Below are 25,349 nucleotides of genomic sequence, written 5' to 3' on the forward strand. Positions count from 1 at the left end.
GGATTTGAATGAAAACTGACTGATCTTTTATAGTCCTGTGGTCATTGCTGAGTTTTCCATATTTTCTGGCATATTGCACACAGCACTTTCACAGCATCACCTTTTATGATTTGAAATAGCTTAGCAGGAATTTCATCATGTCCAATAGCTTTGTTCATAATGATGCTTCCTAAGGCCCACTTGACTTCACATTCCAGGATGTCTGGCTCTAGGTGAGTGAGTACACCATCATGGTTATCTGAGTCATTAGGATCTTTTTTGTATAGTTCTTCTGTGTATTGTTGCCACCTCTTCTTAATATCTTCTGCTTCTGTTAGGTCCATATCTCTTCAGACAACCATTTTGCCTTTTAGCATTTCTTTTTCTTGGGGATGGTTTTGATCACCGCCTCCTGTACAATGTCACGAAAGTCCATCCTTAGTTCTTCAGGCACTCTGTCTATCAGATCTAGTCCCTTAAATCTATTTCTCACTTCCACTGTATAATTGTAAGGGATATGATTTAGGTCATACCTGAATGGTCTAGGTGTTTTCCCTACTTTCTTCAACTAAGTCTGAATTTGGCAATAAGGAGTTCATGATCTGAGCCACAGTCAGCTCCCGGTATTGTTTTGCTGACTGTATAGATCTTCTCCATCTTTGGTTGCAAAGAATATAATCAATCTGATTTCAGTGTTGACCATCTGGTGATGTCTATGTGTAGAGTTGTCTCTTGTGTTGTTGGAAGAGGGTGCTTGCTATAAGCAGTGCGTTCTCTAGGCAAAAGTCTGTTAGCCTTTGCCCTGGTTCATTTTTTTATTCCAAGGCTGAACTTGCCAGTTACTCCAGGTATCTCTTGACTTCCTACTTTTCCCTTCCAGTCCCCTATGATGAAAAGGATATCTCTTTTTGCTGTTAGTTCTATAAGGTCTTGTAGGTCCTCATAGAACAGTTCAACTTCAGTTACTTAGGCATTAGTGTTTGGGCATAGACTTGAATTACTGTGATTGTGAATAGTTTGCCTTGGAAATGAACAGAAATCATTTTACCATTTTTGAGATTGCATCCAAGTGCTGCATTTTGGACTCTTTTGTTGACTATGAGGACTACTCCATTTTTCCTAAGGGATTCTTGCCCACAGTAGTAGATAAAATGGTCAGTGGAGTTAAATTCGCCCATTCTGGTCTGTTTTAGTTCACTTATTACTAAAATGTCAATGTTCACTCTTACCATATCCTGTTTGACCACTTCCAATTTACCTTTATTCATGGACTTAACATTCCAGGGTCATATGCAATATTGCTCTTTACAGCATTGGACTCTACTTCCATCTCCAGTCACATCCACAGCTGGGAGTTGTTTCCACTTTGGCTCAGCATCTTCATTCCTTCTGGAGCTATTTCTCTGCGCTTCTCCAGTAGCACATTGGGTACCTACTGACTTGAGGATTTCATCTTTCAGTGTCCTATCTTTTTGCTTTTTCATACTATTAATGGGGTTCTCAAGGCAAGAATGCTTAAGTGGTTTGCCATTCCCTTCTCCAATGGACCATGTTTTGTCAGAACTCTCCACCATGACCCATCTGTCTTGGGTGGCCCTACATGGATGGCTTATAGTTTCATTGAGTTAGACAAGGCTATGGTCCATGTGATCAGTTTGGTTAGTTTTCTGTGATTGTGGTTTTCATTCTGTCTGCCCTCTGATGGAGAAGGATAAGAGGCTTATCCTGAAAAAATCTTTCTACCTTTGATTTTCTCTTTAATAATATGAAATTTTAAAAATGTTTAAAAAAGTAAATGAAAAAATTTAACAAAATATTGTTCATGTGTTCATATTGTTCACATTGTTCTCAGAGGGCATTACAAAGCCCTCTGAGATGAGTGCTGTGGTCACTCACATTTCACAGATGAAATCAATGAGACTTAGGGAAGGAAGCTGTCACACAGCAAGGAGGTGAAATGGGCTAGAGCCCAGGTTAGCTGACACCAGATCCTTTTCATTTAATTGCTGTGCCTTCACAAAGGATACAAATCTATACATAACTTTGAAAAATTGCATTTATTAAATAAACACATTAGCAACACTGAAAATTTGCTCAAACTTGTAAAGAACATAAAATTTTATTGGTGAATAACAGCAAAAACATTGTGGGTTATTTGTCCAAACCAATTTCACAAGTGTCCCTGGTTGCTGACTACTGTGCCAAACACATTCTCTGCTGCACTCTGTACTGTTCAAGGGGATTAGATATAGTTTCTGCCCATAGTCTAATGGGGTTAATGATGTGCAAAGAATGGGGGAGAGGTGGCCAAGTCTGGAAACTAATTTGAGTCATATGAACTATGTTTTGTTAATTTTTTTGTTTTACTTTCTTGAACATTTGTTTTTCTTTCATATTATTAAAGAGAAAATCAAAGGTAGAAAGATTATTCGAGACAGCAAATTGTACTCTAATCTAAAATATAAATTGTCACTTAAAATTCATCTTTTTCCACGTCTAATGATAGAATTGTGATCATTGCTTTTACTGTGTACACATAATCTTCATGTTAAATGTTTTCTTAGAACACTTTACTGACTTCATTGCTCCCATCAAGCCATTAACTTGGGAGGTTCACTCACCATCTGTGAGATGACTCGTAGGTCTGAGACGTATAGACATCAGATAAAGATGGAGCCTGGATCTAGTGATGTCAGGAAACTCATTAAAAGCCTTCTTTTAATTTAACAAGGACTGTTACATATTCAAATAAGGTTAATGAGGCAGCACAATTCATCTATTTTTCTTGCTCCTCTTTCACTCATCTGTAAATAAAATACTGAGGAAATTCTGACCTGAATAGGTTGCTGAAAAATGTCTCCGGTTCCAGAGGAAATTCTACTGAAAGCATCAATCATGCTATTGGAATTGGATTTATCTGGAACAAAGAACTTTAAACCTCCTGAAATACATGAGTGGGATTAAAATATATTAAAATGTAAAGTAATACAAAAGATAAAATGATAGACTTTTCCTGACAAACTTCCTTTGCTTAAGAGGGTGAGTTTGGGGAAAACAGGAGCTGTGCTTGGCTTGCTATACAAGACATCCTATACAATCACATGGTGAGTAGATGGCCAAGGCAGGTGTCTTTGTTTGTGCTATTCATGGCTGTAATTGTAGGGTCTCGAGCTTTATCCAGTATGCAATAAAAACTCAATAAATATTTATTGAATTCAATAAATATTTAATGAAGGCAATTCCCAGATAATATAGGTTAATTGCTACCTATTTATATCACTATATGTTTACATTACATTCTGAAAACATTATTTTCAAGCATAATTCAATAAAACCTAATTTTCAAGTTAGCATACTCATTTTTTATTGAGTATAAGGAATATAAGATAAAATTATCTTATGCCTCAATTAAAACAAAAAGATATACGTTTAATACTGTGTGTGATCTTATCATAGAAGTTAATGCATTTAAACATACTTTTAGCTCCGTGATTACACATACTCAGGTTGGTTTAACAAAGAAGTAGTAATAATATTTTCATTGGATGTATAAAACTGGCACTTCATAAGGAAAGTACAAAAAAGTCAGCAAATTTTTTGACAGAATTTAGCACTGAATTGTTGTGTTTTATTCTAAGAAAACTGTTTATATTTTTTTCCTTCAATTAAGCCCTGTATTTTGTTCACATTATATGCGTTTCATGGCTGTTCTTTGAATATTCAAGTTGAAAGCAAAGTCTCTAGAATATGTTCCCAGGAATTTACTTACCTGTAAGACGTGACAGTTCCTCCAGGTTTTTGACCGTGGATGAACCCAGGGCAATGGTATGGATAGTTGAACCACTGCTGAGAGCAGTGAGGAAGCAGTTGGTGATATGGTCATCATCTCCACTAGTCACTAATATCATCACAGAGCCAAAGGCTTTTCCATTCAGTTTTTCAACCACCTGAACACAGGGTATCAGTCATTTAGGAGGAGATGTAATTCAGATTGCCTTACTAAGCAGAAGAATTCACTTTCATTGCAAATTCCCCATAAGTGGGGCTTCTTCCTCTTCCAGGTCCTCTATAGCTCCCTGCACTCCACGTGCCCATGTGTGGTCAGTACTTACCTCACCCCATCAGAGCACCTGTCACCCTACACACCATTGTCAGCTTACTCATGGACAGGGCTTCTTCCTGTTCAAATCACTATGAGATGCCCTAGTTTAGAACAGTGTCCATCATAGAGGATATGGGAGAACATTATAGTGTGAGATCCTTGCTTCTGAGATCCAATAAGTGGCCAATAAAAGAACCTAGAGCAGTGGCTATACATTAGAATCAGATGAGAACTTAAAAATTTTTAATGGTCTGATCACACCCAAAATAAATTAAAACAGAATCTCTCAGAGTGAGACAAAGATAACAGAAGTTTTGTATCCCCAAGTGATTTTGATGGGCAGCCAAGGTTGAGAAACACTTACCTATGAGCAGTAACAACTGCAACTTTGTTCTGCTTGCTACTAGATGTTTAACAAATGGTTGTATCCTCAGTGTCAAATCCAAACTTATGCTGATTTAGATGAACTCCGTTATTCTTGAAACATACCTCTGACTTTAACTAATATTCATATGCTTAAGTTCTAGTATGACTGTAGGCAGGAGCCAGACATGCTGATTTTGTTTGGAAAATCCAAGGGTAACAATGGCCACAGTCCCAGAAAGGATAGGGACAGTGTTAGAAATTATTCGGATGATCCTGATGCCCCAACCTTGACCATTGTATTTATTTATTTACTCATTGCTTCAACAAACATTTCTGAAGCAACTATTTACTGTTATATGCCTTTTACTAGGTGCAGGGGATTCAGCGATGAGAAAGTTGTGGTTCCTGATCTTAAAGTTAACCCATTATTATTTTCCTGTATTTGATATTGTGAGGACATTGTAACAGATTTCCCCAAATCAGAAGCAACCTCAGATATGAAGTGAGAGAAAGGAAAGTGATGGTGATCTGAGGCTTAGGGTGCTCTACTGTACCTCAAATCCCTTCTTCAGTCCTGAGCAAACACTGGTTTCTGCTTCAGCTGACGCGGTGACAGGCAGATGTGAAACTAGCAACTTTCGGTCATCACTATTGTTAATTTGGTGTAGCTGGGCTCTGATCTCCCCTTTGCTGTGAAAACTGGCAATGCCCACAAAGGTATGAATTTCAACAATCTGCATCAAGTAAAATTCTGCTGCTTGTTGCAGTTGGAGGAGTCTGCCAGCCTATGTTTCAAAAAGGAAAAAAGAAAGATAATAACATTTGGTTGGTAGGTAAACAAAAGTATGACTTAGTAATTCAATTAGCAAATATCTCTGTCAATTTTTTAGAGATATCAGATTGTGACTTTTTGAGTTGTAAAAATTGATATGATGCTAGAATATTGTTTGATATTGCAGGCTCAAAAATGAACACTTTTCGGGGAGGGTGTGATTTTAACTCTGCCCCCAAGATGCTGTTCATACTTTACCATTCCCTAAGAACAGATATAGCCATTGTTTCTCTCCTATCCGAATTCAAAGATCTGTAGAACCAACAGAGACTTGGTTTGTAATTTCTTCTTTGAAAATTCATCCTGAGTAAGAGGAAACATAGCAAACACCTTATGGTAGAGAGGAACAGTAGTCAGGTATATATCCTAGCACTACCCTCTGTTACCATGTTTATCTTAGACTGGGTATTCCATCTGTAAATTGGAGGAATAATATTCTTTCTTACTTATTAAAATAGAATTACCGTGAGGATCAACTGAGATATGTATATGACAATAGTTACACCTTGAAATACTAAGTATAAAGTAATACTAATGTTACTGACTGCATTTGGGCAGGTGATACTAGTGATAAATTCATTAGGGTCACTAGTCTTGGAGGCTGCAGGAGCAACAAGCTGAGCTTCAGTGACTGCCTGCTCAGTTATGATTCTGGTCTCTGTCTCCAAACTACGCATCTCCCTTAACATCTGGACCTGCTTTTCACACTGCTTAGGAAATACCTCCAATTTAACATCCCATAGGTATTTCAAAATCTGCTCACGCTGAATTCATTGCCCTCCTTCGCAAATATTGTTTCTTTCAATATTGAGAGGTAAACTGGCAGAGTAGATAAAACAAGGACTCTGAATATGCCTTCAAGTTTTACTAATAGTGTGACCATAGAGAAATTACTTATCCTTTTTAGCTGCAATTTTCTTATCTGCAAAATGGATACATAGTAAGCATTTAGTAAATAGTAGCTATCCCTAATATCGTAGTCATGACCTCTACTCCTAATTAGTGAAGTCAGAAACTTGAAGCTCTCTTTTATTACTCTTGTGTTGCCAGCCTCCATATCTGAGTGGGTAGCCATTCCTTTCTCCAGGGGATCTTCCCAGCTCAGGGTTCGAACCCAGATTTCCAAAACAACTGATCCAGAAAATGCAAGAGGATAAACTCTTCCTTAAAGTATTCAATACTATAATAAAATAACAGTTGCCACTTATAAACCAAAACCTTCATATCAATTATTTCATTATCCTCTCAACAATTCTGTGAAGTAGTAGTGCTCTGGTAAATGCTAAAAAATGGCTCTCTGGTGAAAAGAGAGAGGGGGGAAATCCTGGGCTTGTTGCAGTTTCTGTGGGGTAAAATATTCCCACTGTGACTGGTTTAAGTTGTCAACCTGATGTCACTGAGTCCACAATTGCGAAGAGATATGTAGGAGCAGACATAGAGATAGGATAGACCAGAAAGAACCTCAAGGAGCCTATATCTGGGATTAGCAGACATCTTCTATAAAGGATCTGATAGTAAATGTTTTAGGGTCGGACATATATTCCCTTCAGCAACTACTCAACTCTCCTATTTTAGTGCTAAAGCAGCCATGGATAATATGTAAACAGATAAGTGTTGCTGTCATCCAATAAAATTTTACTATGGATGCTAAAATTTGAATTTCATATAATTTTCATGTGTCTACCTAATAAACCCATTCTCAATTTGCAGGCAATGCAAAGCAGTAAAAATAGTAGAAAAATAATTAGGAAGTAATGAATTTCAAGCATTTATTAATGCTTATTTCAATATTTTATTTAATTATAAGTCTACATAGTTTAATTTTTAATAATGGCTGCCTTTACAACTTGCAGATTTCCTAAAAATTTAACAGTTGACTCCTGAGAGTCACTAGGAACTGGCTCTGTCCCAACAATGAAATAGGTATTGTTGTCTCTGTTTTACCAGAAGAGAAAACTGAGTTTCCAGAGAGGTTATTTGCTCTTGATTACACAGACAGTAAGTGAAGGAGCCAGGACTCAAAGCACAGCTGCCTGATTCCAGAGACAAACCTCTAATGGGCTTCCCTGACAGCTCAGCTGATGAAGAATCTGCCTGCAATGCAGGAGACCCCAGTTTGATTCCTCGGTCAGGAAGATCCACTGAAGAAGGGATGGGCTACCCACTCCAGTATTCTTGGGCTTCCCCTGTGGCTCAGCTGGTAAAGAATCTGCCTGCAATGTGGGAACCCTGGGTTCGATCCCTGGGTTGGGAAGATGCCCTGAAGAAGGGAAACGCTATGCACTCCAGTATTCTGGCCTGGAGAATTCCATGGACTGTATAGTCCATGGTGCCGCAAAGAGTTGGACGCGACTTTCACTTTCAAATCTCTAATACTGCCTAGGAATTATGGAGCTTTGGAGAGTGGGTTTCTGGAAGGCTGCTATTAGAGGTGACTGAGATATGATTCTCTGTACACAATGACATAGAAAATATACATGTAGTGGATATGCACATTTAACTGCAAACTCAGTCTATTGCCTCAGGAAGGGTGTTTACCAGTGAGTGGAATGTGGTCAGAAAGGAGCCTTCAGTTACATGTCAGAGTTTCGTAGAGGGTTTTTGTTGGAAAAGATTGCAATTATTAGCAAAAATAAGGGTTGGAAATTACTTGTGCGGTTTTTTTTTATCTGCATTATATCAATTTCTGGGCCACATTCTGAATCTGTTTCTCTCATCTGCAAGAAGAGATGATGCCCATAAATATTCCAAACGTTTGCCCTCACCGTTCCCTGCCCTTATCCTCTGAAAAGGAAAGAAATTAAAAACTGATAGAAAAAAGGGATGAATGGTTGATAACCATTTTGGTTCAGATGTTACCTCTGCCATCTTGCTGGACACATCCAGCACTAGACAAACCACTCTGTCACCAGCCTGTACCAGAGAGAAAGTGGGAGGAGGTGGGAGCTCGGTCCCGCTCATGGGAAGACTGTTACTAAAGTCATCAGAGCCTGTGATTACATCCCAGACACTTCTGAGGCTGCACATTTGGTTCTGTGGGTTTGGAGCTTCTTGGTTGTGGGTACTTGCATTACAGAATTCAACCACCTAGAAAAAGAACAAAATAAAAGTACTCAGAAAATAAAAATACTCCTCTCATACTAGACATACTTCTCATTCTCAGACAACTAAAGGTAAAAGGAAAAGTGAGCTGAAACACGAGAAATCAGAAGTGCTACAGCAATGTCCATCTTTACTTCAAGAATGCCATTTCAAAAATGAACCTTGACACCTTTTGCTTCAAACACTGGCACCCTTGTGGTATTGTGGTCAATCTCTGTTAAATTTTATTTGCCCTTAGATAACAGAGAGAGTAGACCATGTATAAATAACTTAGTCCTTAAAAAAATAAAACCCGATTCTCATTCCTTAGCATGATAATGTGTTAAAGAAAACACCCCAGGAGATGTTATCTTGGTCAGATATTCCTTGAAATCATATTTAATAACCACTGCATCTCTATCTGTTGATCAGTCAACATATATTAAGCTAGTTCAAATACTAATCTATGTAAGAATAGGATAAGGAGAAAAGCAACTGAAATCTATTTCCTAATCTTCCCCTCATTTGGAGATATGGCCATAACTCATATAAAAATACTAAACCTATGGCAGCACCCTTTTTAAAGGCATGATTTGCATTCCAAACTAATGTGTTATCTACTTCCCAGTGGCTATATTCCTATGAAGAGTAGAAGCTGCCTGCTAATAGAGCCATGGAATCTTAGAGCTAAAATTAGAAATCTTATAGACTCTCTAATCTTGAGTCTAACTTCTTAGAAAATAAGCTGAAGTTTCAAAAAGTTAACAATTGTGTAAAGACATGAGTTTCTTAGTAGGATGGGAAGACAAGATAGAACTGGTTTATTGTTGTTTGTTTTTAACTCTTTATATTTCATGACTATGGTTAGGAGATGGTGAAACTTTTCTGATGATATTAATGAGTAGGGCTTTCAAATGATCACAAAGAGAGTACTAGCCACAAACAATGTGGATTAAATAACACGGAATTAGCTTGGGTTCAGATATTGAAACTGTAATTAAAACTATAATGAATTGGATAAGAAATATGAGAAGTCACCTTAAAGTTACAGAATGACTCTTAGCCTTGACTAAAATTGGACTGAAGGGAAAAAACAAACTATCTAAAACAATGAATGTGTCAATCCAAGGAACATTGGGTCAACCACAGAGACAGAAAACTTCACTGGAACACTGACCATAGTGTTCCCGGCCTGTTGGAGAGGAAGTGACCCACAGAGATGATGAAGTTGGGAAAATGTATCAGGTTATGAAGGCTGATGGAACTAAATCTCTGAATCTCCTATCTATCTCCCTCCTTTCTGATTTCATACTCTCAAAGTCAAAGCAGGGCTCTGGGTAGAATTTGGCTGTTCCATGATGCTTCCTTCAAATAGAAAATGAACTGACTCGAAGATGCAAGTGTCAGATCTCCATGACAGAGTACTCTTTTTAAATAATAATATTAAAAATGTGTTCTGGATTCCTACACAAATTTCTTGTCAGTTGGTGGGGAATACTGACAAGATTGAGTTTTTGAACCTGAAAAGCTAAGGGTTAGTTGACTTCCCTTGGTAACAACAGACTTTTCTTTTTAAGTTCTAGAATATGCAAAATGAGGGAAAGAGAATTTGGGAATTTCATATAAATAAAAATGGTTTTCTACCTCAAATGTGAGAAATATAATCATAAATTACATCTCTGTCATTAACCCCTGGTATACTTTCCCATAAAAGGATACAGGAGAGCCGCTATACAAGAAATTTTTTGAAGACTCCAGGATTCTCCTTGTTAAACCATCTTCCCCAGAGAGGAAATAATCACTTTTATAAAGGAATCAGTTTTTACTGATCACCTTGGACTGTGTGTGGGGGGGGAGGGGGATGCTGAGGTATTTTTTTTAATCTGTAAAGTAAAAACTAGATTAACTCTAAGGTTTCCCAAGTTTTAAAATGTAGTGCATCTTAACTGCCTTTTTGTTTCAATACTTAAAACATATCAGTCTATCTTGGGGAAAGGTGGGGTCTTGTAGGAGTTTGCTATTCTAAGATTATACTTACAGAAGATAAACTTTGCATGAACATTATCGATGAAGTTGCGTTTTGGGTGCTATTGTATATAAACATGCATCCTTCTTGGAAAATCTTGCTAATAATACAGTTTTCTTGGGGGCAGGGACCTTTCTCACACACAAAAATGCCTGTGATGTCAGATGAACACCTGAAATAGTAAGAGAAATTGGTTTGTTTTATAAAAACTTATGTTTCCTTTTCACTGGCTCATAAAATAATTTGTTTTAAGGATTGTAGATTGCTATATACACATAAAACATTTTTAAAACTATTAAGAAAGGTCATTAATTTATAAATGCACTCCACTTTATTTTCAGGCATTTGATTTTGTTGGGAAGCTCTGTTTTGCCAAGGGCTTTACCAGCTATACAAGGTCAAAGCAAAAGCAACTAGGAAATCCCCATGAACTTTTGGAGGCCCTAGGAAAAGCATAAGTGATGATATCCTGAATCAGGACTTCTTTGAGCTCATTGCCACTGGACATCAGAGGAAGAAGAGGGTGAACATGTAACAATGATAAAGGATTCCTTCTTAATTTAACAGTCTCAATACTGTCAAAGGGATGAAAAACCTATAACTTTCAGGAGAAGAATCAGTATCTACCAAAGTTACAACTAAAATTACCCTATGACCTGGTAATTGTTAGAAGCTGTTCAATAGATACACAGATCTGCCTGTATAAAATGGAAATAATATATTTTATATATATATATATATATATATATATCTCATTATGACCTGTAGTAATAACAAATATTGTGAAGTGAAGTCGCTCAGTTGTGTCCAACTCTTTGTGACCCCACAGACAGTAATCTGCCAGGCTCCTCTGTCTATGGGATTTTCCAGGCAAGAATACTGGAATGGGTTGCCATTTCCTTCTCCAGAGGATCTTCCTGACCCAGTGATTGAACCCAGGTCTCCTGCATTGCAGGCAGACTCTTTACCATCTGAGTCACCAGGGAAGGTCATGTATATATATATTTATATATATCTCATTGCAACCAGTAGTAATGACAGACATTGTGAACAACTCATTTGTTCAACAACGAGGGACTGGTTGAAAAATTATGGCATATCATACTTTGGAACACTATGCAATTAAAAGAAAAAAGTGAAGAAAAATATTTGTTAAGATTTATTTCAATTTTCCTAAAAAAACACAAATAAGGTGGGTGACCTAGAGGGAATGAAAGAGGATAGGGTGAAGAGAGTGGTGGCAGCATGATATATGAGTATAACTTTTTCTATTGTTTTCATATTTGACCACATAAATATTTACACATTTTAAAAAATACAATAAAATTTCAAAATTGTCAATTAAGTTTTAGCTGCCATTATAAACTATTTTAGAATAAAAAAATAAACAAGAAATTTTAAACATGTGAAAAACCACTAACCTTGTTACTTCAATTTGACTTTGCCCATTTATGTAGAACGGTTTGTCATTGTTATATTCATCAAACACACCCCAGCGGAAATGGGCCCATTCATGAACAAACACTCTGCCTGTGGAAGAGAGAATTTTGTTTTGAGTTCCTAAAATTTCAGCAATGTACCTTGCTAATCATTGATGATATAGCATCAGCTGACTACATATACTGATTCTGAATGGTTGAAGTGCAATTCTTCCTTCCACTTCCCTCTTCCCCACCCCATTCCCATCTCCTGCTTTATTCCCACCACCACAAAAAAGGGAGCATAAAAATATGTTTAGTGTTGTAAGTGTAAACCAGTGATTTACCTGTTGCACACCTGTTAGAAAGTAGTGAGGAATCTCATATCCTCTCATTTCCCTAATGAAGCTGCCTAACAGATTTCTATTTAGCTTCATACACGCCTATAAGTTCAGGATTCTGGGAAAGGAAAAAAACACATGGACTGAATGTTTTAATTCAATGGACTGAATTTTTATGTCCTTCCCAAATTCATATGTCAAAATCCTGACCCCAAATGTGAAAGTGTTAGAAGGTAAGGCCTTTGGGAGTAATTATTAGCATGAGGTTGGAGCCCTAATAAATGGGATGAGTGCTCTTATCAAAAGACCCTAGAGAGTTCCCTTCTTTCTGCCATGAGAGGACACAGGGAGCAGATGGCTGTCTGTGAACTAGGAAGTGGACCATCATAGGCACCAGTTCTGCTGGTGCCTTGATCTTGGACTTCCAGTCTCCAGAACTGTGAGAAATTTCTGCTGTGAGTAAGCCTCTCAGTCTATGATACTTTGTTATAGCAATCAAAATGGACTAAGACGCCAAACAAGCAAATAAAGCTTTCTTGTGTTTCAGTCTATTTTATCCAGGCATGCCTGCTGCTTTTTTTCCTATAGATAATTCTGTCTGGAGCAAAAATTAAAACCTTGGGGCCAGGGAGGGAGGAAGGAGCCAAAAGAATCATAGAATCTCCTCACCAGGTTGAATGGTCCTTTCTCTTTCATTATATCTCTGATTCTTCATGTTTATCTCCAACTCTTACTCATGAAAATCCTCATTGTCAGCATCAGGTCCTTTACAAGTTTTTCTCTACCTCTCTAAATCTTGCATTTCTTTCAATATTCAGCAAAAAACTGACTTCTCTAGAATTTTCCAGATTAACTCCCCTCCCAAAGTACACTTTCTTTACTGAATACTTTTAAGATCTGGGAAGGCAGGAAATGTTTGCTGAGTTGACTCGGGCTGTGACCTGTTGTGCAATTTTGGGAACTTGGGACAAAGGAAGGGAGGGAAACAGTCTAAGCTGAAAGTGTTAAGGAAAGTTTCTGCCTACTCATGGAATTTAGAAGTGCTGGTAAAGTCATATATTTGTACAGAGATTATCAGCACCTCATAGTTACCAGGAAAAGAGGCCTTTTTTATAAAGTGTTATGTAAAGTGTGTTTTATGGGGTGCATGGCTCTGCTTCCTGCTAGTTATACAGAGGATAATAAAATCTGTTTGGATTTAAATGCGGGTAAAAGTGAAAACAACATTTGAATGGCACTACTGTACGTTAATCAAAGGCAAAAAATTAAGAATTCAAAAGTTAGCCCTCGATTTGTTGATTTTTTTCTCACCACAGTTTCTTTCTCAGATCTCATCCACTAAATGTTGGTCTCCAAACCTATGACACTGACTTCTCTGTCACACTCGTCATCCTCCTCCAGCCACAGTCTAGGCTTTTCCAAGCACAGAACACTGTTCTTCACACTCAATCACCTAAATTCAGACTTGTGGATTTCCCCTTTAAACTGCTATCTTATTTCTGACAAAAACCTAATGTATTCCTTAATGCTGCTGCCCACACACACACCCACTGCCTTTCACTCTGAAGCACTTCTGATCTCTATTTAATATTTTTCCACTCTCTGGACTGTCCTTACTTAGAGTTGTTAGGATTAAATTAAACAACATTTAAAAAGCAAATAGCCCAGCACTTGGCACGGAGAAAATTTTCTTGTTCTCATTGCTATCTTTCTTGTCCTCCCCATTTCACTGCTTCCAATCTTACTCAAGTCTCACGGCCTCATGCTTGGACTTCTAGTTATTCTCTCAATAATCCAGTTTCTTCCTCATTGATCTGAGGAAGCCAGATTATCCATGCAGCCACATTCAGCTTCTGAAAAACCCTGCTTGGATGGTTTCATTGCTATGCTTGTAAACCTTCAGTGGTGATTCCTTAATCTGGGCATTTGAGGCTCTCCATTACCTACCCCGTGTGCATTTCAGCATTTTCTCCCCCTATTCGCTGCCCATAATCTCTCTGCACCAGCAGTGGGGTCTACTGCTTCCTTCTCTCAAATATGCCCTGGATTCTTCCGCTGCCATAGTTTTATTCATACTCTTCCCACTCTTCTCTCCCTTCTTTTCATTCATTAAAATGATATTCAACCTTGAAGATCCTCTTGTGAGAGGATCTCTAGCTCAAATGCTCAAAATGCTTTCCTTCTTTGCTGAATTCTTAAAGTGCTCCCTGTCTGGGCCACTAATCTGGTGCTTAACCCTTTCTGGCTCACCTTGATTTTCATCATTTTTATGGGCATGTGGCCTATCTTCTCATCCAAATGTAAGTCCCAGACAGGTTTCAGGTTCTCTGAATCCCTTTCAGCACTGAGCACAATATTATAAATAGTGCTGTCCATTGTCTGTTTCTTGATTGATCACACTTACCTCGTGATCCATAGCCAGCTATTAAGCCATCATTTAGTAGAAATTCAGATGTAAAATGAATATATTTTCCCTCTTTTCCACATCCTCTATATTGCAAGGTGTATGGATCATCACCACGTGCCCCATACCAGTCAGTTACTATGACATTTGCCTAGATTAAGAGAAATGCCTTGTAATACCATGTATCCTGACTGTGATATTGGTGACACAAATATCTACATTTGTTAAAACACATTGAACTGTACATTTAAGATATGTGCATTTTTTCTGTGTGGTTTGTATTCCAATTTAAAAACAGATTTTTAAAAACATATGCTTTTAGATGGAGTTTAGAATGAATTCACAACTAAATGTCAACACAAATATCTGTCACTTTCAAAAATGTGTACATTTAAAAGACTTAACAGATTTCCATGGAACTTCATTACTGTCATTTGACGTACCCATTTTCCAGATTAAAATTTTCTCAGAAGTCAACACAGTAAAATTCTGACATTATATACACTGTAAAATGTAATTTAAATATTTAAAGAAATTTTAAGATCATTTACACATCATTTAGAGCTGTACTGTGAAATGTTATAGCTTTTTGTGAACAACTTTCTGTAGGTTGATCCCTTGTCCTTTTATTCCCATAACCAATCAGATCAACAAAACAATTTTTCTGTTGAAGTTATATTTCATATTGTATCCTGACCATTTCAATTACTATTTATAAAACACATTATTTTAAGTTGAAAACTAAAATAAATATCTATTCAAATAACCATCTAGAAAACACAGTTTTATATACAACATTGTTCATTTTTAGGTAGAAAGATAATACAATGTCTTAAGACTTGCTCTTAGAAGTTGGAGACTTCTTAGAAGTTGAGTATCTGGTTAATTTCTTTAAAGCTGATTTTGGAACAATAGACTTAATATAATCCTATAAGTGTATGGGCTTCCTTTGTGGCTCAGTTGGTAAAGAATCCGCCTGCAATGCGGGAAACCTGGGTTCAATCCCTGGGTTGGGAAGATCCCCTGGAGAAGGGAACGGCTACCCACCAGTATTCTGGACAGGAGAATTCCATGGACTGTATAGTCCATGGGGTGGCAAAGAGTCAGACACGATTGAGTGGCTTTCACTTTCACAAATGTGTGTGTGTGTGTGTGTGTGTGTATATATATATATATATATGTAATGATCACTATAAAAGTACTACATGTGTATTGGTAAGTGTATGTGTCTGTGTACACACCACTGAGGAATAATGGAAGGTAATGTTTTCATTTTCCATATTTCTACATTGTCTTTTTGCAATAAGCATGGATTATTTTTATAATAGTTAACATTTATTTTTAGAAAGGTAAAAATTCAGGCCAAGGACTTTTCAAGGCAACACCTGTGGAAGAACTACAGTCTTGCCGTAGAAGAGTCTTCACGAGGACAAAATCTCATTTCTATGTCTGGAAAGTTGTCCTGAAGCAACCAGGAAAGAGTGCTCTGCATGGATGGAATGCTCAGGCTGTTTGGGGTTATATTCTACCTTATAGGCCATAAAAGGCAGTTTTTATCTGCTTTTCCTAACCCTCTCTCCGCCCTCTGCTTCCTACCTACACTGGACTGTAGATTCATAAGGACAGGAACTATATTGCTTTTCCTTGTGTCCTCTGTCACACCTCACGTGGCTCTTGTATATAATGATTATTCACTAATTGCTTGCTTGATTAACATTATGAGATTAAAAGAATTGATATCTAGCAGGTATATGATTCAGTGATTCTTTCTTTCAATCTTTCTGTTCAGTCATCTTTGCTTTAGTTATTTATTTATTTTCTCCATTAGGATAAGAAGTACCACCTGATTTTGTTGTTGGTTAATGCCAATACTTTTTTGTTCTACAAAAGGCCAAAGTGATTAACAACATCTGTGTAAGGTAACTGGTGACAGCATAGCTTAGAAAAAAAAACATAGGTTTTGGAATCAAATAAGCATGTATTAAAAATTGCTCCTTAATTTACCAGCTGTTTGACTTGGGATAAAATCCTTACTATATTTGAGCCTCATTTTTGTAATTTTTGATAACAGCAACTAACAGCAACAATTTTAGGTGTGACCGAGAACTAAGCAATATATATATTAAGTACTTAAGCAGTTACATGGAATATGTAGGAATATATACTATATAATATAATATGCCAACAATATAATAATATAATGTTAATATTATAATAATTATATATATATATGTAATGTCTGGCATTGGAAGTGAAGTGAAAGTCACTCAGTCATGTCTGACTGTTTGCGATCCCATGGAATGTATAGTCCATAGAATTCTCCAGGCCAGAATACTGGAGTGGGTAGGTGTTCCCTTCTCCAGGGGATCTTCCCAACTCAGGGAACGAACCCAGGTCTCCCGCATTGCAGGTGGATTCTTTACCAGCTGATACACAATAATATAATAATACATCAACAATATAATAATATTGTAATAATTTATATGTGGAATGCCTGGCATTTAATTGAAGTTTGATAAACAGCATCTCTCTTCTTAGTTTATCCCAGTGCCTCTGTCTCTCTTTTCTCCATGTCCGAGCATCAAATGCTTTCATTTGGTTATAAATCAAATAGTTTTAAGAGCCCCTTTAACTTTTTTAGGACGCTGGAATGCCTATCAAGATTGCTATTAATGTATCATTTGGTTACTGAGGCATAAACTTCAAAAAAGAGCTAAGAATTAAAACAGCCTTAGGAAAATTCATGCCAAGTGACACAAATAAGGAAAAGGGGAAATTACCGTAATCCAGCCCTTCTATTTGAGCTGTCATTACAGATCTCGAACCCACTCCATTGCTGACGCCCTGAGCTGTGTCCTCAGTGCCCCTGCTCCTGCCCCTTCTGGTAGCTGCCAGGACTCTTTTCACAGTAATCTCAAATAGTCATTTGCCAAATTTATTTAACATTTATTTGTAGCATGCTCCCAGTATGTGCCAGACATGACCATGGATGTTTATAATTTTCAGCTTATGAGAGTCCCTGAAGCTTAAATTCTTTTCCTTTTTTTGGTTGGGAAAGAAAAGGTAGCCATGCCTCTTATGCTGCTTTCTTCCTTGCTTCTCTCAAAAACAGTGTCCTGGACTTGGGCTAATGTGAAATTCTATTAATTTGCACTCTGTGGGATAGGAAAGTCAAATTTTTATGTGTGAGTGGCTTAGGCTTCCATGTGGACATGCATGTTTATTGCCCCTGACAGGGTAGGAAATGAGGATAGTCATAATTGGAATCATTCCCTTTACATCTCATACTCAGAATAAAACTAGTTCTTGGTCCTTAACCAAGAATTTCAGAAAGGAAGGACCCTGTAAGTGAAAGAGATCATCTGCGAGGATGCTTGGGCAATGGCATTTTGCTTATTTTTTACTTCACAATTTTCACTTATTACATGTATGCATTTTCATACATTTTGTGCATAACAATCTTTTCAATGATATTATTTGTGTATTAATATCAATGATTTATTATTGCCTAAAGTTTGAACATTATATTGTATTTTCTTCTTCAGTTAAATTCATTTAACGAAATCCTGAATTCTTACCTTTTCGTATGATTCTTGTTTTACTTTGCTGTAATTACTAGCTTTCCATGTGGCAGGTATTAAAATCTTTACATTTCTGAAAAACACTCTTCTCTTGGTAGCATTGAATAGGTAAAAAGAAGCTTCGGTTATCATTTCCTATAACCAAATAAAAGAAAAGTTTATATTATCACTGTGAATTCTTAATGTTTTGGTTTTCTAGTTATACTTGAATAGGTAGTAACAAAAATAATGAAACTATTTTGAAGGAGCCCATTTCTTTTAGAGACAGCATTAGATTTGGGGAAAACTTAGAAGCAAAATAAATAAACTTCAAATGCTTATCTGAGAATTTAGGACACTAACTGTGTGTCTCGGCTTGCCCATATAATTTTCCCAGTTTTGTAAAAGAAAAGCTTTCACAAAGCTTTCTAAGCTTTCACCAAACAAATCTTTTTCATGTCATACCTGTGGGTATGGCCAAGACCATACCTTATGACAATACTAATTTCATTAAAGCAATACCAAAGGGAGAATCAAGTAATGGAGGTGTGAGTCTACCTTACCATACTAAGGTGAAAATAGTCAAGTTACTTCACAGGACATTCAGGTGAAAAGAATGTTGCTTTTTGGCGCTCCATCCAGACTCTCTTTTTCTGTCTGAGAATTCCCACCCTCAGGATGGAATTCAGCAACATGATTTTAATAAACCCAATCATGCGTCTTCATCAGTCAAACATCTGGTCTTTGTTGCCACAATGGGTTATTTTTGGAGTTTCTGCCCCCAAAACAGTCAAGTCATTAAACACAAAAGCTAAAATTAGTAGTAACCAACAACAGATAAAAGGGGGCTAGGTAAACAGTATATAGGCTGAGACTACACAGAATTAGGTGAATGAATTGGCTTGGCTTTAATTATAATTTTTGTTGCTATCTTTGAGAAACACCCCTTTCTCTGCTGCTCAAATACAAACCAGGCAGGGTTGTTAATTCCGTAAAGAAGGCTACAGGTCTACATGAGTAAGATGATGGTTTCAATTTCATGTATGCCACTCACCTTAATGTTTGGGATAAGGTTCTGATCCTCGGATACCTGAGGATTGACCGCAATAAGTAATCCATCGTACCCACTGTCTCGAAGCTGCAGCCCGGCTCCCAGGAAGAGGAATTCTGGACTTAAGGCCACCAGGAGAGTCACAAATTTCAGGCTGCAAACAGGACCTTCACTGTCCCTGTGGGTCATGTTGAGAAAAACCTCCGATTCAGTCACACTGGTCCTGCCAGGTACATTGTGCCAAGTTGTTAATGGCGACGCAGATAATTTCTTCCCGAACTTGGAAGGGCTTAGAGTCTGTGATGAAGGAGGTGCCTTCTTTGCAAAATCTGGGGTGGATCTAAATGAGACCTGTCTCTGCAAGTCCTTTTTCTCTAGGCGATACCACACTTGCCTGTTCTGCGGCTGGGCTTCCTCCTGAATCACGGTTGGGCAAGAAATCTTCCACTCCTTACTTATTTTATGTCTTCTCAAAAAGAATAGGAAAATAAGGCAAAAAGAGCTTCAAAGAGGGAGGGCTGGCTGGCTGGGCTGGGAATCAATCTGGGTTTTTCCATCTACTTTTACTAGACACACAGAGATCTATTTTTCTCTCTTCATCTTTGAAAACCTCCTCCATCAGTCAGAGCAACTACTTCCCTATGGCTCTCAGGTAATTTTTTGTTTGACGAAAGATTCCTCTGTCTGCTGATATTTAAGATTCGAAAATCCATCCTGCAACCCTCTCCCTTAGGTCAGCTGATAACTGGAGGGAAGGTATCAGGTATCCCCCAGGGAGGATCAGGTACCAGGAACTCGCCTGCCTGTGCAGGCCACAGAGGCCATTCCCTCTGACCTTGCTGCCTTTTCTCTCTGGATCAAGGGAAAGAATTAATTTCTCTTTTAGCAGCTCTCTCCAGAGAGCAAGGCTGTGCCTCAATCAACCTTCCATTTCTCCAATAGCTCTCACAGGATCTGGAGTACAGTAGGCCTCACAAATATTTTATAAGTGACTAATGTTACCTGATAATTATATAATGCTTTAGAGTTTACAAGTGAACCCACTTCAATTTCAATTGCCTAGTATAGGTAATTTTTACTACTATTTTTCAACGAAGACATTGAGTCTCAGACAGATGATGAAAACTGGCCAATGGAGAAGAGAGCTAACTTTTATTGTGTGCTGGGTTTTATCATTTCTATCTTATTGGTAACAAAACTGAGTCTCAGAAAATCTAAGTAACTGGTTCAAAGCTGTGTCAGTATTATTACAGGGTTAGAATGAGACCAGCTGACTCGAGGTTCCAGGGTTTTTCACTGAACCATGTCTCTATGTTCTCAAGAAACTAGAAATGAAGTGTTCAGAGCTGAAATGTTGAGGGATATTGAAGGCAATTTGTCTCTTACTGTCCTTCTGTTTGTAAACTTTTCTCCCACTGCGTCTCACCTGCTTTTCTTACAAATTCCTTTACCATCCTGGGAGCCTGAGCTGAGCTCTCTACCTGCCTAGAATCCTCTCTTTCACTCTGTCAGTGCATCAGGTACCTCCCCTTTGAAGCCTGATCATCGCTACAGTGTCACATTCATATTGTGTTATCGGTTGCCTGCTTCCTACTGAGGGGCCTATGACAGAAGGACCCTGCCTGTTTTTCTCACTACCTCCTTAGTACCTAATTCAGTAAATACTCAATAAAGATTTGTTGAATAAATGAATGAACAGAGTCAGAGAAGTAAAGTAAAGCAGAATAAGTAGCAGCCTGGATTATAGTGTGAAAATAATCTCCCCAATTTTGAAAGTATCTTTTCTAGAAGGTATCACTTCTGCTCTGGAACCGTTTCCCTCTTGATTCCTCTTAAGAGAAGTTGCTTGGGTTCTGGTGCTCTCTCGGGGGTGCTGGGGAATGAATGTCACTAGTCACCACGTGCCTACCAGAGTTGCTCATGCTACAGCTCAGAGGTCACCCTAGCCGTCTTGTCTTCTGGGGCCGATTCACAGCCATGGTTTTTCCCTCTCACTCATGCTGTGTCTGAGTGGAAGCTATAAGGTGTGGCAACTTCAAAGTCTTTGCCCAGAACTGTGACTCATTGATTAAACAATACGCTTTATTTTCAGCTTTCCTTGGCATTTAATTTTCTTTTGCTAATCTCTTATGCTTTCAAGAAAAGCATTATTCCCATCAGCAAAGCAATATACTAAAAAATTAAATGCGTAAGCCACATCATGACAGTAGCTTTTTGCCACAATCAGGGAAGTTTCTTCTTAGCACTGTGCACACTTATGTAAGTTGTTCGCTGGCTAAGGTGGGAGCTGAGGGCGGACATCCAGCTTTCTCTCTACTTGTTCTTAATAGTTACAATGGCTCTCTTAGAATGTAGGGGTGGAGAATGTTGGCTACAGAATGCATGCAACCTTATAAAGAACAATCATAAGTGAACAGCTTTATCCAACTTCACCTGGGTTAAAACCTGAAAAACACAGTCAGATTTTGCTCACCTTGGGCTGAGAGTCCAGGCATAGCATCCATTCCTGTCTATCTGCTTTTTGATTCCTTGGTTCTGGAATCTAATCCCTAGGTCTGGCCGCTTGGCAGGATTCCACTTTCATCAGCTGCCTCTTCAGATTCCTAGTCCCTGGCCCATTTTTTTTTTTTAAACCCTGTGTCTTGGGAGTCATACTCACTCCTGAAAGCCCTTTCCCATCGCCTCTATTCTGACCTACCTGAGAACACTTTCTGCTCTCAGCAACCAGACTTGGGGCCGGGCTGAGTATTTCTTCTTCCTACCTTCTCTTCTGACCACGCTGACCCTACAGGAGACAAAACTAAAGAGCTGGCAAATCCTGACTTGACTAAGTGACTTAAAGTCATTCCTGAGCAGTGTCCACTTCCGATAAATTGTGAGACCTTGTCAACAACAACAAAAACCCAGATTATCCTTTCATTCAAAAAAAGTCCCTGCTCCCTCAGATTTTATGATATCTGAGAACTGAAACAAACCTGACGTGAAGAAAAATGGGAATACAGTGTTTAAGCATTTATTTCAATGTTATATAAATTTTAGGATTCTACTGTTTTTATCTGTTTTCAAGAAAATAAGAGTTATTCCATTTCAGTAACTGAAGAATCTAAAGCACATTTTTGTTCATTGTCTAAATCTACAGTTCAGGCTGACCCCAGAAGGCCTCTCTTTCTTTCTCATGGAATATGCAGGTAGAGACCCATAATCCAAGTGAGCTAAACATGCAGTTGGGGTCAGACAATCAGAAGATCTGACATCTTGAGGAGTCCCAAAAAGCTTTGAATAATTTTCTCTCAGGCTTTTGTTTCAGCTTGTCAGCAATCCCATTTAGAAGAGGAGAATATCATCATCTGTGTGTCTTGGCTACAAAGCTTATGGGCCACTTTAGTTTTGCAATGTTTTTGAACTAAATCAAAACAGAAGGTAAAACCAGTTGTAAACTAAATTTGTTTTAACTTTTTACTTCATATTGGAGTATAGTTGATTAACAATATTTTGTTAGTTCCAGGTGTACAACAAAGTGATTTAATCATACCTATGTGCATATATCTATTCTTTTTCAAATTATTTTCCCAATTAAGTTGTTACATAGTATTGAGCAGAGTTTAAATAAAACACAGGCCTTGCTAAGGAAGAAGATGGCACATTGTACACTGCCTTACCCCATTTTCTTTACAGTTACACTCATTTTCAAGGCAAAGGAGTGCAGCTGATGGTGCAGACAGGGTCTGGGAAGTCATTTGTGTTTCTTGAGTCACCACTTTGCCAAAGCACAGAATGCTTACACTTCATTTCTCATTTCTTGAATTCTCCCCATGCAGTCTTTCACCTCTGGGATTTTGCAACAAAAAACTAAGATCATGGCATCTGGTCCCATCACTTCATGGCAAATAAATGAGGAAACAGTGGAAACAGTGGCAGATTTTATTTCCTTGGGCTCCAAAATCACAGCGGATAGTGACTGCAGCCATGGAATTAAAAGATGCTTGCTCTTTGGAAGAAAAGTTATGACAAACCTAGACAGCTTATTAAAAAGCAGAGAAATCACTCTGCTGACAAAGTCTGTATAGTCAAAGCTATGGTTTTCTCAGTAGTCATGTACAGATGTGAGTGTTGGGCTATAAAGAAGGCTGAGCACTAAAGAATTGGTGCTTTTGAACTATGGTGCTAGAGAAGACTGTTGAGAGTCCCTTGGACAGCAAGGAGATCAAACTAGTCCATCCTAAAGAAAATCAACCCTGAATACTCATTGGAAGGACTGATGCTTAAGCTGAAGCTCCAATACTTTGGTCTTCTGCTGCAAAAAGCTGACTTTTGCATCTTGGATCTTAGAAAAGGATATTGGAAAAGATACTCGTGCTGGGAAGCATTGAAGGCAGGAGGAAAAGGGGGCGACAGAGGATGAGATGATTGGATGGCATCACCAACTCAGTGGACATGAGTTTGAGCAAACTCTGGGAGATGATGAAGGACTGGGAAGCCTGGTGTGCTGCAGTCTATGGGGTCACAAAGAGCCTGACACAGCTGAGAAACTGAACAACAATAAGTCCACCCTCATGGTGGCAATAATGAAGATGATTTTGTGCACAAGAAAACCCTCCAAAATTTGCCCAAATGAATGGAAACAAGAACTACTTTTAATGATAATCCAAGCTAGTGGTAAAGAATTTATCTGCCAATACAAGAGACTAAAAGATGTGGGTTCAATCCCTGGGTCAGGAAGATCCCCTGGAGGAGAGCAAGGCAACCCACTCCAGTATTCTTGCCTAGAGAATCCCATGGACAGAGGAGCGTGGCGGGCTATAGCATCCATAGGTTCACAGAGAGTTGGTCACGACTGAGCGACCGAGGACACAGCACAATAAAGAAAATGTGAGAAAAGTATGGAATATTCATTTGCAAAAAATTCTATAAAGTTGCTTTCTATAAAATATTGTTCTATTATGTACCAGGTAGTGTATAGTAGCACGCTATGTATAAGATATTACTACCATTATTTTTTCAGAGAAGAAAAAAGAGAAAGCAAACATGCAGGGGAAATTATTTTAAAAGATGAAAAATAACCAGAGAGACTCAGTAAGAACAAAAAGCAGAAATAGAAGTATAAAATCTTGACTCTGTTCTTCCCTAGTTTCCCTTTCTGCTTTCTTCTTGGTCTGATTCTGTCCTCAATACCTCTGAGAAGCCCCCGACTCTGCCAGATTCCTTGACTTCCCCCATTCCCACCAACAGGGGGCAGCAAATTTTTCGGTTTTCCTTCTCTCCTTATGCTGCTTCTACTACTCCATTTAATCCCACCAGACAAAGAACAGGAATCAACTCTAACCAGATCTGGAAATGGGGGGATTAGGGCTCCCCCTTCTGTTTCTAGAGTGTAGGTACGTGGGGCTCTGACTCCCCAGGCAAAACTCTCAGCAAACAAAATTAGCCTGCACAGACCTTCTAGAGTAGACCGAAAGATACTTGGCATAGTGCTTTTCAAATTTAAATATTCCTGAGAGTTACCTGTTCAAATGCAGATTCCAACTCTGGAGGTCAAGGCAAGGTCTACATTCTGCACTTTTATTCAGCTCCCAGGTGATGCTGAGGCTGCTAGTCCTTGGGCCACACTTCGTGATTACATTCCTTACACTAGAAAGAGGTAGTCTGTGTAGTCTTTCAATATATTTTTTTAAAAATTCTCATGGGAAAGGCATGTGTTTTCTTCAGAACTCAGGGAAAAAATATTGCATTAATTATGAATTTTTGTGGTAACACCATTGTTTATTCTTTGTAAAGAAACAACTACTAAGTACAAGGTTGAAAATATCAACACAGATAGCTAGGTTTAATAGCTTATGCAGTGAATGGTGAATGGTGCCACCGAATTCGTGGTCTCCAAAGGAGAAGATTTAACTCTGGGACCAAAGACAGTCTCAGTCACTCAGAGCTTTGTGTAGATTTTCTTTAAAGAGAAAGTGACAGAAAAAGCTTCTGATACAGACATCAGGAGGGGGAAGGAGAGTACCCACCTCTCTAGTTTAAGGGGCCTCATATACTTCTCAACTAGTTGTTGAAAACAGATACAAAGAATACCTCAAGGTTGTAAGAATTCCATCAAACCCTCTCCCAAGGCATACACCCTGAGATAACTTTGACACAAGATTAGCCAAGGAGAACAGTTCTGGGCAACTGACTCTGGGTGAGATATAC

At 38.2% G+C, this 25,349-nt stretch overlaps 1 protein-coding gene across 1 annotated transcript in view; it reads right to left on the reverse strand.

Moving 5' to 3' along the window:
* Nucleotides 1-25,349, reverse strand: part of CLCA2 (chloride channel accessory 2) — a 49,374-nt gene that overhangs the window by 20,117 nt on the left and 3,908 nt on the right. The window contains exons 3-12 of the mRNA XM_065906922.1: nucleotides 21,859-21,945; nucleotides 19,164-19,626; nucleotides 18,128-18,265; nucleotides 14,550-14,700; nucleotides 11,808-11,916; nucleotides 10,399-10,558; nucleotides 8,139-8,366; nucleotides 5,002-5,232; nucleotides 3,749-3,926; nucleotides 2,814-2,920 (exon numbers count right to left, since the gene is read on the reverse strand). Of these exons, the coding sequence (XP_065762994.1) occupies nucleotides 2,814-2,920; nucleotides 3,749-3,926; nucleotides 5,002-5,232; nucleotides 8,139-8,366; nucleotides 10,399-10,558; nucleotides 11,808-11,916; nucleotides 14,550-14,700; nucleotides 18,128-18,265; nucleotides 19,164-19,626; nucleotides 21,859-21,945 (1,852 nt within the window). The remainder of the gene's footprint in view (nucleotides 1-2,813; nucleotides 2,921-3,748; nucleotides 3,927-5,001; nucleotides 5,233-8,138; nucleotides 8,367-10,398; nucleotides 10,559-11,807; nucleotides 11,917-14,549; nucleotides 14,701-18,127; nucleotides 18,266-19,163; nucleotides 19,627-21,858; nucleotides 21,946-25,349) is intronic.

This window comes from Muntiacus reevesi, chromosome 1 (assembly GCF_963930625.1).
Source record: "Muntiacus reevesi chromosome 1, mMunRee1.1, whole genome shotgun sequence".
NCBI classification, from domain to species: domain Eukaryota; kingdom Metazoa; phylum Chordata; class Mammalia; order Artiodactyla; family Cervidae; genus Muntiacus; species Muntiacus reevesi.